This window comes from Geotrypetes seraphini, chromosome 2 (assembly GCF_902459505.1).
Source record: "Geotrypetes seraphini chromosome 2, aGeoSer1.1, whole genome shotgun sequence".
Taxonomy (NCBI): domain Eukaryota; kingdom Metazoa; phylum Chordata; class Amphibia; order Gymnophiona; family Dermophiidae; genus Geotrypetes; species Geotrypetes seraphini.
The window spans coordinates 126,195,490-126,212,516 of NC_047085.1; the positions used below are offsets into that span (position 1 = coordinate 126,195,490).

Sequence of the window (17,027 nt, forward strand, 5' to 3'; positions counted from 1 at the left end):
AGAAACAATTTCCACTTGACAGTAAATAAACGTGAAGGAGACGAAGTGACTCTTGAAAGAAGAACAAATTCCACAACACAGACCGGGATCCTCACAATCCAACCCCGGGGTTTAAAAATCAGAAAATCCTGGAAGAGAGCACGCCACGCTGACCTCTGCTGTCAAGCGCTCCGCCAATGAGCGCGCGCGGCTCTTACAAAAGCTGCATCAATCTGGGTAGCTGCTCTTTCATCTAGAGTATTCTACGTTACTTGAACGCAGCAGAGCCAAAAAAAAAAAAAAAAACCAAACAAACCCCCACACACAAACCACAAACCAACAGAAAACGCCAAACGGCCACAGCAATTCCCCCCGTTTTTCTGCCTTCTAATTCCATTTATTTATTTTTTTCAAATAATCAGGAGGATTAACCGGCTACCGCGTGCACCTTTTTTCCACGTACAAAAATAGCCACCGTGCGTCTTCCCCCCCCCCCTTGCTGTAGAACCGGGGGAAAGACCCTGGAAGCAGCACGAAAACCGCCAAGCAAGACGTTCTACCTGACCGGCGCGCCTCCGGCTGTCAACAAGCTCCTCGGCTTATAACGCCAACACCCCCTCCCCCGGGGATTTTTTTTTTTTTTTTTTAAACCGAGCGCCGCAGTTAAAGCCAGCATGTCAGTGCTCTCCCCCTCCCCCGTTTGTGTGTGTTTGTGTCGCAGCGCTCACCTGTAGGACCGCTCCCCCCGCACCGTGTGCTTCCTGAAGGGAATGAGGGTCCCGTTATCCTGAATAAGGTCGTTGTTGTTTTCTCCATTTGGGGACAGCGCTTGGGTAGGTCCAGGCATCGGGACGCTCCCCAACCGCGAGAGGGAAGTTGGGGGGGCGGGGGACACAACAAAACCAACCAAGACGCACCCCCCCACTTATAAACCAAAACAGATGCGGCTCCACTGTATGCGTTCAATTTCCGCCTAGCTGCCGCTGCCGCTTTTCGCTACAAACGAGCTGCCTTCTCCTCCTCCCTTTGCTGACGTCAAACTGCCCGAGGCAGCATCCTGGTCACGTGAGCGGGTTCTTCACCATAGCAACCGATTGGGCTGCTCGCCTTCACGGCTTCAGCGCGCCGCAGCCTGACCACACGGGTGCATCCTACATCGGGCCCATGACAACACCAGGTCCTGGCCCCTCCCCCTTTTGCTTTTACTTTGCTCCTAAAACAGCTTTTCCTCTCATCATTTCCTCTCCCTCCTCTTGGAGCTGCAGCTGTGTATATACAATGAGCAATTCATAAAAAGGGGTCAGCTCGTTAACCCTCTCCCCCTACAAGATATTCGAGGTGGGCTCCACCGTACCAGCTGGACTTGTCAAAACAACTTGACAACAGCCATACCCTACTCCTGGATTATTCGATACATCAATAAAAGACCTAAAACACAGAAGATCCATGTGCTAATCACAGTTACTATTCTCTATCTTTAAAGTCATCACAAAAGTCTGGATGGAAGATTTACTATAAGCCCCTGAACTCAGGACCACTGATGCAAGGAGAAAGCAAGATGAGGAACATAACATGTTCTCATTAGCCATGTCAGAGGGACCCTAGGCCACCAGAGGCCAGTTTAGGTAACTTACTTGCTTAAAAATTATAACAAAAATATACATCTGAAGATATAAACAGTTGAGCATTTCTAAATTGTATCAACAAGAATGGATTCAAAAACAAACCACAGCATATAATTGTATCTTTGTTATGACTTAAAAAACAAGATACCTATTTCATTGCATATAATATTTTGTTATGCACATTTAAGACAACTGAACCTTGTTCAAGTGAATGGTACAAAAGATATCACACCAAAAGTAGCTTAGCTCACATTAATAAAAGTGCACTAAACATGATCTAATTTCTAATGAGTATGTATAAATGTTAGAACATGAAGGCTTCTCCAATGGAGGTTGATAATCAAGTCATTACGGATATGATTATGTAGAATCTGGTCAAAGGAAAGAAGAAAGAGCGATTTTGATTGAGACATTCAAATATCTCAAACCTATAAAAAAATGTATTAAAAGCAAACATTTCTCAAAAGAAAGTTTTAATACAAGAACTATAGGACTGAAAGAGGGTAGGCAGGAGTAACACAGAAACATGACGGCAGATAAAGGCCAAATGGCCCATCTAGTCTGCCCATCCATAGAAACCATTATCTCTTTCTCTCTCTGAGACCCCACGTGCCTATCCCAGGCCCTCTTGAATTCAGACACAGTCTCTGTTTCCACCACCTTTTCCGGGAGAGTGTTCCATGCATCTACCACCCTTTCTGCAAAAAAGTAGTTCCTCAGATTACTCCGGAGCTTATCACTTCTTAATTTATCCTATGCCCTCTTATTGCAGAGTTTCCTTTCAAATGAGAGAGACTTGACTCATGCACATTTATATTACACTAGTCTTTAAGCCCGTTACATTAAGGGGTGCTAGAATATGTCTGTCTTTCTTTCTCTCTCCCTCCCTCTGTCTTTCTTTCTGTCTGTCTCTCTTCCTGGCCCCCCTTTGTCTCTCTCCCTATCACTGTGTCTTTCTACTTTTCTTTCTGTCTCCCTCCCTCCCGCTGTCTGTCTTTCTTTCTGTCTCTCTCCCTGCCCCCTATGCAGCAGCAGCATTTCCTTCCCCTCCATTTCCCTGTGCAGCAGCATTTCCCCCCACCCCCACTTCCCTGTGCAGCAGCAGCAGTAGCATTCCCTCCCCCTTCATTTTCCTGTGCAGCAGCATTTCCCTCCCTCCACCCTACTTCCTTGTGCAGTGGCAACAGCATTTTCATCCCTCCCCCCACTTCACTGTGCAGCAGATGCAACAGCATTCCCTCCCCCTCCATTTCCCTGTGCAGCAGCATTTCCCTCCCCCACCCCACTTACCTGTGCAGCAACAGCAGCAGCATTTCCCTCTCCCCCACTTCCCTGTGCAGCAACTGCAGCAGCATTACCTCCCCCTCCATTTCCCTGTGCAGCAGCATTTCCCTCCCCCACCCCACTTACTCGTGCAGCAACAGCAGCAGTATTTCCCCTCCATGTCCCTGTGCAGCAGCAGCATTTCCCCCTACCCCCTTTCCCTTCCCACGGTCTAGCCTGCTCCCTTAGTCCCTTGCCACCTCCACCCCCCCCCCTCTTCCCTTCCCGCGGTCTAGCTTGCAGGATTAGTTTGAGCCTCGATACATACCACAGCTTGTTCAACTTGTGATAGTCTGAGTTTATTTTAAGTTTAAAGGTGCCACAGCGGCTCCTCTCATGATCGCCGCCTGTGTCGGAAGCCTTCTCCAACGCAGGTGCGGCTCGTGAGAGGAGCTGCCGCAGCAGCTTTTAACTTAAAAATAAACTTCAGCTAGTAGGGCCGTATTTCCTGGATGGAGGACTGCGCGAGGTGGAGAGCAAGGAGGCCATCACTTTTCAATTTGTCTGGCGGCCACTGGCACAGCTAAGTGCACTTATGCACTCCTGCCGGCCAGGGACCTACGGATCACGGATCACGCAGGTAAGTGTGCGCATGCACGCTTAGCATTTTATTATAGTAGATAGGTATTTAAACATCTACTGTATCATATCTCCCCCCTCTCCCATCTTTCCTCCAAAGTATACAGATTGAGATCTTTAAGTCTATCCCCATATGCCTTATCACGAAGACCACACACCATTTTAGTAGCCTTCCTCTGGACCGACTCCATTCTTTTAAAATCTTTTTGAAGGTGCGGCCTCCAGAATTGTACATAATATTTTAAATGAGATCTCACCAGAGTCGTCTTATACAGAGGCATTAATACCTCCTTTTTCCTACTGGTCATACCTTTCCCTATGCAACCTAGCATCCTTCTAGCTTTCGCCATCACCTTTTCAACCTATTTGGCCACCTTAAGATCATCACATACAATCACACCCAAGTCCCGCTCTTCTATCATGCACATAAGTTCTTCATCCCCTAAACTGTACCGTTCCCTCAGGTTTTTGTAGCCCAAATGCATGACCTTGCATTTCTTAGCATTAAATTTTAAAAAAGCAAGGTCATGCATTTGGGCTGCAAAAACCCGAGGGGACGGTACAGTTTAGGGGGTGAAGAACGCAGGACTTGGGTGTGATTGTATGTGATGATCTTAAGGTGGCCAAACAGGTTGAAAAGGTGATGGCAAAAACTAGAAGGATGCTAGGTTGCATAGGGAGAGGTATGGCCAGTAGGATTACCAGGTTTCCTCTATAAAAGACACCTGGTCTGACATGTTATGTCACCAGACCCACCCCCAGCTCAGGACAGTTTCTGGAGGGTGTCTGCATGTGTATGGATGTCAATGCAATGATATCACGTGCATGCACAGATACCCTCCAGACGCGACCCTGAGATCAGGGACCTCTAAAACACAAACAAACTGCTGGGTTTTGAAAATCCCTTTGGGCACATGGACAGTCCTCTTTAAAATTAAAAAAAAAAAAGGACCTGTCCGGGTTTCCCCAGACATCTGGTAACCCTAGACAAGAGGATCATCAAAATAAAATTCTTCACAGAAAGTAAAAAAAATATTGTTCACAAAAAGATGGAGGATGTATGGAAAAGCCTCCCTAGAGGAGGTGCTGGAGGCAATCAGCAACAGAATGAAAATGGCATGCATAAGCACAGAAAATCCTTAGTTAAGAAGTGAACATTGCAAATGGAATGGGGTCTATGCATTACAATAATGGGGTTTAGATTAATTAGGGTTACCATACATCAGGGAAATCCCAGACATGCCCCTTTTTTTTTTTTTTTTTTAAGAGGACTGTCCAAGCAATTTCTTAACAGGGGTCTGTCTGGGTTTAGGTGGCCCACAAGCTCACCAACTTTAGCAGAGCTGGCCTACACCCCAGACTTCGATATTGCTTACTGCTCTCCTGACTCCCCCACTTAGCTGCTGCAATTTTGAATCCTCAGGTAGCCAGCAACAGCAACGAGGTAGCTGCCCCAGGAAGCTTTCATGCTGCAACAACCTGCCTATGCAGGAACAGAAGTTGCTGCAGAATGAAGATTTCCAGGGTAGACTAACAGCAGCACGCTTACCTTGTTACTGCTGCCCCAAGATTCAAAATTGCAGCAGCCGGGGAGATAGGTAGGTGGGGGAGTTGGGAGAGCCCTCCCCAAATTATTTTTTGCCTTAATCAGAATCTGTTTCCCCATTTGTCTTAGTGGGGGAGAGTTCAAACAGTTAAGTTGATGATTTTGCTTGTGGTTTGTTACCAAATGGGTATGTTGCCAGTGTTTTTTCAGGAGTCCTTTTACAAAAAAATAAATAGTATACTTACCAAATTTATTTGGCTGGGTAAAGCAGCTCGAATTGCTTTCGTATCTTTACAAAAGCAAATTGCAGAGGGAGGGGTAAATTTTCCCAATTTTTATAGGTATCATCAGGCCTATATACTGCATCAGGGTATGTATTGGACCCTCCCTGAGCTTATGGAAAATCTTCCGGATTGGCTGTACTTAAGAGTGGCAAATTATGTCCCTATTACGATTGTTTCATGTGCTGAGTATCAAGTTACCTAGATATGTTAAGGACAATAGTATTTTAGCTGATACGTGGAAAACTTTGAAATTTATTAATAAACAGATATTCCAATAGAGAAATCTACTTATCAATCCCTATGGCTAAACTCTAAGATTCAAATAGGCGGGTCTGGGATCTTCTGGAAGTATTGGATGCAGGCAGACATTTGTACATTAGATGATGTTATATCTAATGGGAAACTGCTTGATTTTTTTATGACTGCAATAATCATTCGATATTTCAAATTCTCAAAAGCAGTTGAAGCAGGTCGTTCAGAGTGGGTTCCCTGATTGGCAGAATCTCAAAAATCATTATAGCTTGCAGGTCCTATGCTTTCAGACAGATTTGCTGGGGCATCAGGCCGACCGGTGGTTTAAATTCATTTCTGAATTCTTGAATAAGAAACCAAAAAATGGTCTTGGAGACATTTGCATCATTGAGATAAAGCAGTATATTTCTGCATCTCGATGGCCACAAATTTGGATTTGGAGTATGAAATGTGCAGCATCAACATCTATGAGACAAACATGTTTTTTTTCTGTTACATAGATCTTTTTGAACCCCTGTTAGGTTACACAAGTTAGACAGTTCTAAATCTAATAGATGCTGGCACTGTCATTTAGACATTGGGACACTGGATCATCTGTTGTTCTATTGTCCTTTGATATTCAACTTCTGGAAGTCAATATGGGGACAGATTAACCTCATACTGGAATCAACAATCCCTTTGACGTATGAGGCAGTTATATGTGGAACATTGCTGCATATTAAACCTCCCATGGATCGCTACAAATGCAAGCTTTTCCTAATTATGACAGGGATTGCTATGCAAATGATAACCCGCAATTGGAAAAGTTGCGCCTTAACTTTCCTTTTTGGTGGGCTAGTTTATGTTTAGGTTACAAATATGAAAAGATGAATGCTGATATATTGGGGCATAACAATTTTTTTAATTTGGTTTGGGGTCCGTTGACATCCTTTGTTACTTCAACATAGTTGTCTTTTATTTTTGTTTATTTCTATACATATCCAGGATGGGGCGGGTGGAGGGGGGAATCTTTTTGGCTTATTTCTTGATTAAATTGTTGGATGGGAGGGGAGGGATATTTTTCTTCTGCATTGTTATTGATGGAATTTAAGTGCTTACCTTGATTATTAATGTATGTACAATTCTTGGCACTTTGTAATAGTTTTGAAAATTAATAAAGATATATATATATATATATATATATATATTTTTTTTTTTTTTTTTTTTAAAGAATCTGTTTCCCTAGGCTCTCTCTTGTCCTATAGCTTTTTTTCCCTTGTTGGCCTTCCCCTATCTGTAATGGTGTGGCTGCCATCAGTCTAGGCCTAGCTGCACATTAGACTCTTATTTCTACTGTTGAACTGGGCCAGATGCACTAAAGGTGGGACTGGTGGGAGACAGGGGCAGTGGGGTCATGTGTCCTCTTCTTCACAAATATGGTAACCTTAAGTCTGATGATCCTGAGCTGTAGTTAATATTCTATGTTTCTATATGGTGGCGTAGTAAGGGGGGAGGGCGCCAGCACTCTTCCTCCTCTCCTCCCCGCCCCCCTCTTTCCCACTCTTCCCTCCACCTTGCAAACCTTCACTTCCCCCACCCAACCACCATACCTCTAGCTCTTCCCCGGCGTGAGCAGCAACTGCAATCTGCTTTTTGCGGCAGTGTCGGCTCTCCCTCTGATGTCACTTCTGGGTCCCGCACCTAAGAAGTGACGTCAGAGGGAAAGCCGATGCCAAAGCGGATAGCAAGTTGGTGATGCTGCTTACACCAGGGATATTAAAGAGGTAGGGGGAAGGGGGCAAGTGCAGCATGGGGGTGGAGGAGTGGGGGAGGGGTGGTAGAGAAGAAGCAGGGGGGACACTCCCGCCCCAGTTACCTCTCACCTTTGCTACACCACTGTTTCTATATAATGAATAAATTATAAATCATCGGAGTATTATGTGACATCTTAAGTCCCTTCACCTTCCTATTCTTAGACCTAAATTATGACAATTATGTTGTGCCTAATTGTTCAGCGGGCTGAATATCTACATCCTACAATAGTACTTGAATATAGTAGAAAAAAATATGACTGCACTGTCTGCAAAATCAGCAGCCAACTGAATTTTTTACCATAACTTTTGAAAGACATATCTTATTTTGTTAGTTTATGCATCTATTTCTATATACTGACCTATATGGAAATACTGAATAAATCTAAATTGGCATTCCACATTTTGAAAACTTAACTTTGTATTTTGTTCTGCAATAGGTTGCTTTAAGTGGTGTGGAGGAATAGATTAATAGTTAGAGTAATGGCTTGAGAATCAGGAGCCTAAGGATTAAATCCCACCGCTGGTCCTTGTGATCTTGGGTAAATCATACAACACCCACCCCCCATGGCCTCAGGTACAAATTTAGAATTGTAAGCCCTCTGGGTGATAGGAAAAATACTAACGTATCAGAATTGAATTCTCCTTGCACTACAGCTGAAAATTTTGAAATATCATTATATCATGATCTGCTTAATAATATAACTAGGATAATTCTGACTCTAGGTTTTCTGACGCTGACACAAAGTGAGTTTCTGTGCTATGGGTGCGCATGTGATAAAACAAGAGGGTAGAAACCAAACAGCACTGCTTTTTTCCCCCAGTTTCAGCTGAAACTGCCACTTCAACAAAGCTTGTACCTGAAACTCATCATTGAAAACTCAAGTTTGGTTGTGTGAATGTAAAACAGTGAGGGCTGCTGGGGATTGTCAAAGTTTACAATATGCATCCCTTTGCTAAACCCACAGAATCCAAGCCAGAATCTAATTTAAATAATAAAAGCATATTTTAGCTCTAAGCAAAACAGCTAATGAAAACAAATTAAAAGCCACTATAAAAGTGCTTTTATAGTGGTAGGTTTCAAGATGGCTCTCTCTATCCCCCTCCTCTTAAAAACAGACTGCTCTGGGCTTTGGAAGCCAATCATGTAACCCACCTGTCTCTCTGCAAACTCAACTACCTCCACTGGCCAGCAGCTCTGAAAATCTTTCTTACCTTAACCTCTATCAGGACATTTTACTCCAAAGCAAATATATGCTTTGGAAACCTTTTGAAATATATGAATCTAGGGATAACCTTTCATATACAGTATACACCTACCCACCAATCACCCTCAACACACTCTACCTCAGGGGTCTCAAAGTCCCTCCTTGAGGGCCGCAATCCAGTCAGGTTTTCATGATTTCCCCAATGAATATGCATGAGATCTATGTGCATGCACTGCTTTCAATGCATATTCATTGGGGAAATCCTAAAACCCAACTGGATTGCGGCCCTCAAGGAGGGACTTTGAGATCCCTGATCTACCTTTTATCCAACCAAATCTTACCAACATTCTAACCCTAACCTAGCCACCTGAATCACTCAAAATTATACTGCCTTCATAAGAGCAATGCTAAAATCTCTGCTCTCCTATTCTATACCAATTACTCTCCTTGCCAGCATGTAGTCTTTCATCCCAGTCATCACAAGCTAGGGTAGATATAGAGACCTAAGTCATGCTAGCCTTCTCACTGTATATATGCTTGTATGCTAGCCTTGTCACTATTTAATTGCTTCTATGCTTACTTAGTTACTGTATATATGCTTTTATGCTAAACTAGTAACCATTTTACACTTTTATGCAAGCCTAATCATGGCATCTATGTTTTTTACATTAATCTTGTCACTGTTTTATGCTTGTCTGCTAGCCATGTCACTGTCCATACACTGACCTTGTACACATTGACTGTGTCACAGCCAAATGCACAAGCTTTAGTCACATACCAGCCTAGTCACTGCCTGTATGCTAGCTTCAACCATTGCTCACATAACCATTCTTGACACCACCCATATATGCATATGCAAGCCCTTCACCACCCATATACAGGCCTAGCAGTAAAGGGGGGACATTAGGATACTCCAAATAAGAAAAGAATGTGTTTTGGTGAGGGCTTAGTAGAATCAACAGTACCAAGAAGAGAGTGGGCAACACAGAAAATTACAAAAATTACAAAAAGGACTAGACAACAGCACAACAGCAAATAACATGGAGAAGCTGCCTACTAAACACAAGATCCATGAACAAGAAGGGAATACAGATAGCAGACCTAATAGGAGAACACAATCTGGATTTCCTGGTAACAGAATCCTGGCTCACAGTTAACAGTGGGGTCATTCTCAGCAAGGTATCCCCCCATATCATGCTCCAAAATAGAACAGGGAAGAGAAGGGGGGGGTAGCAGTAATACATAATCCTAACCTGGGTTTCCATCAAATGAAAACTACCCAGCCAGCAGGAGCAGAAAGTTTACTTCTGAGAATAGGGAACACAGACTCAATGGGCATAATGGTGCTATATATTACTCCTGACCTAGACACAGAAGGATGGCAAAACATTTTGAACTTTATCGCAGGATCAAACCTAAAATTCTCCTCATTCTGGGTCTGCAGTGATTTAATCTACACATAGACAACCCAATATGTCAAAAAGCCCAATGGATAGTTCAACAGCTGGAAGAACTGGGCCTACACCAAACAGGAAGGGAAAAACCCACTCTAAAGGACATACCTTAGATGTGCTATTCGACAAAGAGTACGATATCGGCAACTGCAATCCCTCCACAGTTAAATTGCTATGGACTGACCACTATTTAGTACACTTCAGCATAAAACAACCAAAAAGTAAAAATCAATCAGAATCCTCTGAAACAAAATCAAAAATGGGAAGAGGCTTCAGGTAAGACTGGGACGAAGCATTAGACTGCAGACTTGAGGAAGTAGCACCATTAGAATAATGCAAACTTAACAAAAGAAAATATGGATTCACGCCCTCAGACGAAATCATGAAACTTAAGAGAGAAAAGAAATCTTAAAAGAAAATGGGGGAAATTGGACAAAGGCGAGGAGACTAGAAAAAAGTGTGGCTCAAAATCAATGGAACCTCTATTAGGATGATAAGATAAGAAAAGAAAAAAATCTCTCTCAAAAAAGATTTTCAAAGCTGGAAACTCAACAAAAACCCTATATCAGTTAGTATACGGATTGTTAGGTAAAAAACAGAAAGAGACCACCAAATGTTCCCTAACCAGTAAAGAATGCAGCAATTTCTTCACTGAGAAAATAAGAAAACTACAGGAAGACAACAGACTAAATGACAACATATCTATAGACAAATACAATGGGAAAACCAGAGACAAAATGGAAGAGTTCAAACCGGTCACAGAATTCCAATTGAAGAATCTACTGAGAAGAGTGAAACCAGGCCCACCATCCCTCAACACCTGCCTGATTCAGCTGATGAGAGAGCTCGAAGGCCCAGGACTCTCCTACCTCATGGACCTCAACAACGACTCATTACAGTCTGGACAAGTTCCACTTAAATGGAAACTCTCCATCCTTAAGCTCATACTGAAGAATAAAGAAAAAGACCTAGAAAACCTCTCTAACTACAGACTGGTAGCCAACCAGCCATGAATATCCAAACTAGTAAGGCTATTCTTATATTCTTACCTCTCCCCAGCCCGCCCACCAACCAGCATTTCTGTTTCTGACCCCGCCTAGCCGGCACTTCAGTCCTTCCACCTCCCTACCCATTGACCTATAAGAACATAAGAACATAAGTAGTGCCTCTGCTGGGCCAGACCACAGGTCCATCACGCCCAGCAGTCCGCTCCCGCGGCGGCCCAACAGGTCATGACCTGTCTGAATCACCCCTTGGTTTCTCATCGAAGTCCTATCTTCCCATCCAATTCTTGACCCTTTGTCCCCGCACCCCTTTCAGTACCCTACGATCCCTTTGTCCCTCAGGAATCCGTCCAATCCCTGTTTGAATCCATGTACTGTATTCTTCCTGATCACTTCCTCCAGGAGTGCATTCCATGTGTCCACGACCCTTTGGGTGAAGAAAAACTTCCTTGCATTTGTCTTGAACCTATCCCCCTTCAGTTTCTCTGAGTGCCCCCTCATACCCGTTGTCCCTCTCAGTCTGAAGAACCTGTCCCTATCCACCCTCTCTATGCCTCTCAGGATTTTGAAGGTCTCTATCATATCTCCCCTGAGCCTCCTCTTTTCCAGAGAGAAGAGACCCAGCTTATCCAGCCTCTCGGCGTATGGGCAGTTTTCCAGCCCTCTTACCAGCTTCGTTGCTCTCCTTTGGACTCTCTCAAGTACCGCCATGTCCTTCTTGAGGTGCGGCGACCAATACTGAACGCAGTATTCCAGATGCGGGTGCACCATCGCCCGATATAGTGGCATGATGACTTCCCGCGTCCTGGTTGTGATACCCTTCTTTATGATGCCCAGCATCCTGTTGGCTTTTTTCGCTGCTGCTGCACACTGTGCGGATGGCTTCATTGATGCATCCACTAGCACACCCAAGTCTCTCTCAAGTCCGCTGTCTCCCAGCAGTGCCCCCCCCCCCCATTTTGTAGTTGAACAACGGATTCTTATTTCCTATATGCATGACTTTGCATTTCTCAACGTTAAAGCGCATTTGCCATTTGTTTGCCCAGTCTTCCAGCTTGTACAGGTCCTTTTGCAGGTCCTCACACTCCTCCCTGGTCTTAACTCTGCCGCAGAGTTTGGTATCGTCCGCAAATTTTATAACCTCGCATTTTGCCTCCGTTTCCAAGTCATTGATAAATATGTTGAAGAGTAGCGGCCCCAGCACCGATCCCTGCGGCACACCGCTCGTGACTCCCCGCCAGTCAGAAAATTGGCCCTTCACTCCGACCCTCTGCAGTCTACCCGACAGCCAGTGCTTGATCCATCTGTGTACATCCCCGCCCACCCCGTGGTTCCATAGCTTCTTAAGCAGCCTTTCATGTGGCACCTTGTCAAAAGCCTTTTGAAAATCGAGGTAAATGATGTCCATGGGTTCCCCTTTGTCCACCTGACTGCTTATTCCTTCAAAGAAGTACAGTAGGTTCGTAAGGCATGACCTTCCCTTACAGAATCCGTGCTGGCTTGTTCGCAGTAAGTCATTTTTCTCGATGTGTTTGCAAATGTTGTCCTTGATCATCGCTTCCACCATCTTCCCTATAACTGAAGTCAGGCTCACCGGCCTGTAGTTCCCGGGGTCACCCCTCGATCCCTTCTTAAAGATAGGTGTGACATTCGCCAGTTTCCAGTCCTCTGGCACCTCTCCTGTTCTCAGGGATAGGTTGCAAACCTACACCGCTCTGGCCCAACACACAGAATTGACTTCAGCTTCAGACAAAAAATGAACTGTGCTGGTTGGCTGGAGGAAAGGGAAAGATGTGCCAATCATCAAGTGGGGAGGTGGTAGCACTGAAGTGCTGTTGGGCAGGGGTGAAAACAAGTGCAGGTTAGCATGTAAGGAGGTGATAGGACAGAGTGAAAAATCGATCCACTTGTACCTGTTCTACTCCACTCAGGATTTTGTAGACTTCATTCATTATCTCCCCTCAGCCATCTCTTTTCCAAGCTGAAGAGCCCTAACATTTTTAGTTTTTCCTTATACCTTTTCTAGCACTGCTATATGAGGTCACACCATGGAGCAATAAAGGGGCATTATAACATTCTAATTCTTGTTAACCATCCTAGCATCCTGTTTGCTTTTTTGGCTGCTGCCGTACATTGGGCAGAAGGTTTCATTGTATTGTCTACTATGATACCCAGATCCTGTGTTTTGAGTTATTCTTCCCAATGTGCATCACTTTGCATTTGTCCACATTAAATTTCATCTGCCATTTGGACGCCCTTGAAGAGAGGACTTCACTTATCCAAAGAACCCTTGGTAATCCTTTGGATTTTTCACAAAACTAAATCCTTGCAAAGTTGGATCAAGATATGTTGCCACAAAGTGCAGTGTGGTCAAATTGCTCCAGTATTTATCAGTTAATGCTGCTAGAAATTCTTTATTCATCAGACTAATCATATCACTGTTGGATTGCCAAGCTGCGTGAAGAATACAGTAAATCAGCAATTAATTTTGCAAAGTGGGAATATTGGCATATTCAAGAATATTGAATAACGGAGGAAAAATGTCATGAAGTACACCATGTCCTTTAAAAGGTCGATATCAGTTTGGGAAATCAAGTGTTCCTTTTTTATTTTTTTTTTTGTCCCTCAGCAGTAGAATCAGCCCATCATGATTTTCCAAAATTGATGAAAACATGTTACACAAGCCATGCCATGGCCTCATTTCTCCCCCATGTTTAAGGCTTTTTGGCAAGTTGGTTTGTATGCCTGATGCTTGGTTTACATATTTGCCAATTCATGGGAATAGCTGTCCAGCTTGAGTACGTTGGGGTTTACAGACATTGCTTTCTTCCAGGCCGTGTCAATAGAAGTATTTAGCCAGTGACATAACAATCTACATGAGTTTTTGCAGCAGTTGCAAGCACAACATTTGATCCTTTCATGGTTGTGCATGGTGTAACATCCAAATTCAGTCCAAGTTCTATGAGTAGTGGTTGGCCTCAACAACTAGACGCATTTCAGCACTATTCACAGCAGCTCTATCCCTTGGTGAAAAATTTGTACCAGGAACTTCTCTCACAAACCGATCAGCATTTGCCTGCCTAGTCTAGCGAGAGCACATGACTTCATATGATGTCATATTTTTGTCCCATACTGTTTAAAATCGATCCTTTGTCTGATCTTGACTTAAACAGACAACTCGAACAATTCACACAGGCTGCCCAGCCAAAAAATCTGCTTACCATTTGCAGTTTCAACCAATCTGAACATTTTCCAACATTTGGTTTTACCGCCTGCATTTTCTTTCAGAATAGAAGCATTTTGGATGGCATTATACAAACTATTCGATGTACACAATTGAGATAGTTTACAGTCATTCTTAGACATATTGACAGATAGTTAACTACTCTTACACACAGGGCTGGACTGCCCAAGTCCACCCAATCTCAGCTCAGATTGCCAATCAGATTGCTACTTGCAGTCAGTCCAGTCCTGCACAGCCATCCTCAGCCACCAGTGTTTTGTTTTTTAGTGGGGAGTCTTTGTCAGGGTTGGGCGGTGTCTGTTCAGTTGTTTTATTGCGGGATTTTTCCCCCATGGGTGCGGCTAAGTTATGCAGGCATTTCCCTTAGCAGCTTTGCAGATCCATGATAAATTGTCTGCCCGCAGCCACAAGCAGTTCTGCTGCAGGCAGCAGAGCTCAGGCCTCCAGGAGCAGCAGCAGCACTCCACTCCCTTCGCTGCTGCCCAGTGGGCTTTGTAGGAGTGCCAAGCCACATGCACACACTAATGATCATCAGGGCCACTAACCTCCAGAGTGCAAGGCAAGCTCAAAAAAGCAGGTAAATAAATAAAATATAATTTTATCATGGGTCAGTGGGTCACGGACACCGACCCGTGACCCACATGACCCATCTAATATTGTTGACCCATGAACCAAGTAGCCCCAGATATTCAATGCCAGTGTCCAGACATGGCCTTGCAATGCACATTCAGGGCTAATTCTGACCATTGCAGACTCTGTTGAAACTTAAATGTTTCACTGAACAGAACATAGCTGCAAAGAACCATTTGACTGCTTTTAAAACATTTCTATTCCATACAGTCTCATAGTTCTAGAGGGATTACACATGCAACACATAATCAGAACATGTGTTAAAGATAAACAACAAAACAATCGTACTCCTACTTTTACAACTAAGCTTGTTCTAATATACTCAAGACGTAACGGAAATCTGAAACACTTTCAGTATACAGAGCTTTATATTTTGTTACAGCTTGGGACCAGATGGTAGTGGTGTTCCTTCTGAAGGATCGTTAAGAACATGAATGAACACAACGTAACAAAATACTTGAACCCCGAATCTCAATGTATACTTCCTTTTCTATGTAGCATAGTTTAGCGGACACAGGTGATAAAATGGTTCTCACTGTATATTTACCACAACTGTATCTAGAAAACAGAAGCCAAAGAGCAATTCTCAAAGATCCACTGGAGCAGATGAACAAAACCTAAGGGTGTGTTGAGGAGTTTTAATAGTTTTGGGTTTTTGGCTCTCCTTTAAACATAATTCACCAGATTTATATTATAATTCACCAGATTTATATTAGAATCAATGTAAAAAGGGAACAGGGCAAAATACCAAGTATACTTTCCATTATATGAGAAGCCTAATTGGTCTGCCCATATAATAGCTGTCTACTGTTTTAGCAAATTGAAAAATAAAACTGCACTGGTTTTCATACTATAATTTAGTATAATTCTGGTAGTGAGCCAGCAGAGCACTCAGTATTACTGTTTCTTGATGTCTCTTATATGTTCACTGCTATATAGAAAAGTAACACTGGTTTCCCACCTCTGCTCAGGACCACTTTTACAATACAGGAAATCTCAAACAGCCACACCACTGTATTTTTGCACTCTCTCCCCCTGCCCCCCCAAAAAAATTTTTTAAACTATACAGAGTTATATGATGTAAATGAGAGAGTAACGCTACACTTACCCATAGAAAAGTCAAAACAAAGAGCATTTACTTTCTTTGGGATGCTCGAGTTTCTATGGAAACTGGGGAGAGTTAAAAGGAAAGAATGGAGAAGTCACAGCACCCTCCACTGCCCTATGTATACGTTATGACTGAGCCCATCTGGACAGGGAAAGAACATGCGAGGCAGAAAATAACTCTCCTGGAGTTTGGGATTTGAAAAAAGCAAAGTATCAAATCTTTTTTAAAAAAAAAGTATATCTATATCTGGTTCATTTTGGGTCATCAGGGAACAATAGATAGAAACATAGAAATATGACGGCAGATAAAGGCCAAATGGCCCATCTAGTCTGCCAATCCGCAGTAACCATTATCTCTTTCTCTCTCCGAGATATCCCACGTGCCTAGGCCCTCTTGAATTCAGACACAATCTCTGTTTCCACCCTAGGATAAGCAGGGTTATATAAAAGGATAATAAAAACTAACATCATTCCGAGTTCTGTCTAGGAATCATCCATAATGCCCAAAAGGCACATCCTGTAGGCAGTCAGCCGGCACAGGTGCCTCCTCCTCCTTCCCTCTCGCGGCACACCTGGAATCTTGGGCGGCACACAGTTTGCGATACACTAGGATAGGGAATGGGTCCAGATATACTTTCTGTGGTTAAAATCAAAGCATTTCAACATATTATATACGGCATTTATTTTTATGCTGCTATCTGCTGCTCTACACCACAAATTTCACCAGGAATGCAGTCCCAAATCTCAGTCTTCTTGTCTGACATTGCTTCCTGGATAGTCCACTGTCACATGAAATTTAATATGGCTTCTATATTTCATACTATACTAATCTCCCCCTTTTCCACCTTTCTCTGTTTCAGAGGAGAAATCATCCTCCCAACCTCCATAGCCCTTAACTTTGAATTCTCTTTCCCACTACGCATATCAAGCACACTGCCAAAAACTATTTCAAAAGTAAATGGATGGGGAGATGCTTTTATTCCTCAGTTTCAGCAACCAGGA

General features: G+C 43.4%; 1 protein-coding gene across 2 annotated transcripts in view; it reads right to left on the reverse strand.

Moving 5' to 3' along the window:
* The window catches only part of MAPRE2 (microtubule associated protein RP/EB family member 2), a 296,029-nt gene that overhangs the window by 168,673 nt on the left and 110,329 nt on the right, over nucleotides 1–17,027 (reverse strand). The window contains exon 1 of one of the 2 annotated variants that reach the window (XM_033933721.1): nucleotides 708–1,109. The exons of the other annotated variant lie outside the window; for it this stretch is intronic. Coding sequence (XP_033789612.1) covers nucleotides 708–826 — 119 coding nt within the window. The 5' untranslated portion in view covers nucleotides 827–1,109. Of the gene's footprint in view, nucleotides 1–707; nucleotides 1,110–17,027 lie in introns of those variants that run through there. 2 annotated transcript variants of the gene reach the window in all.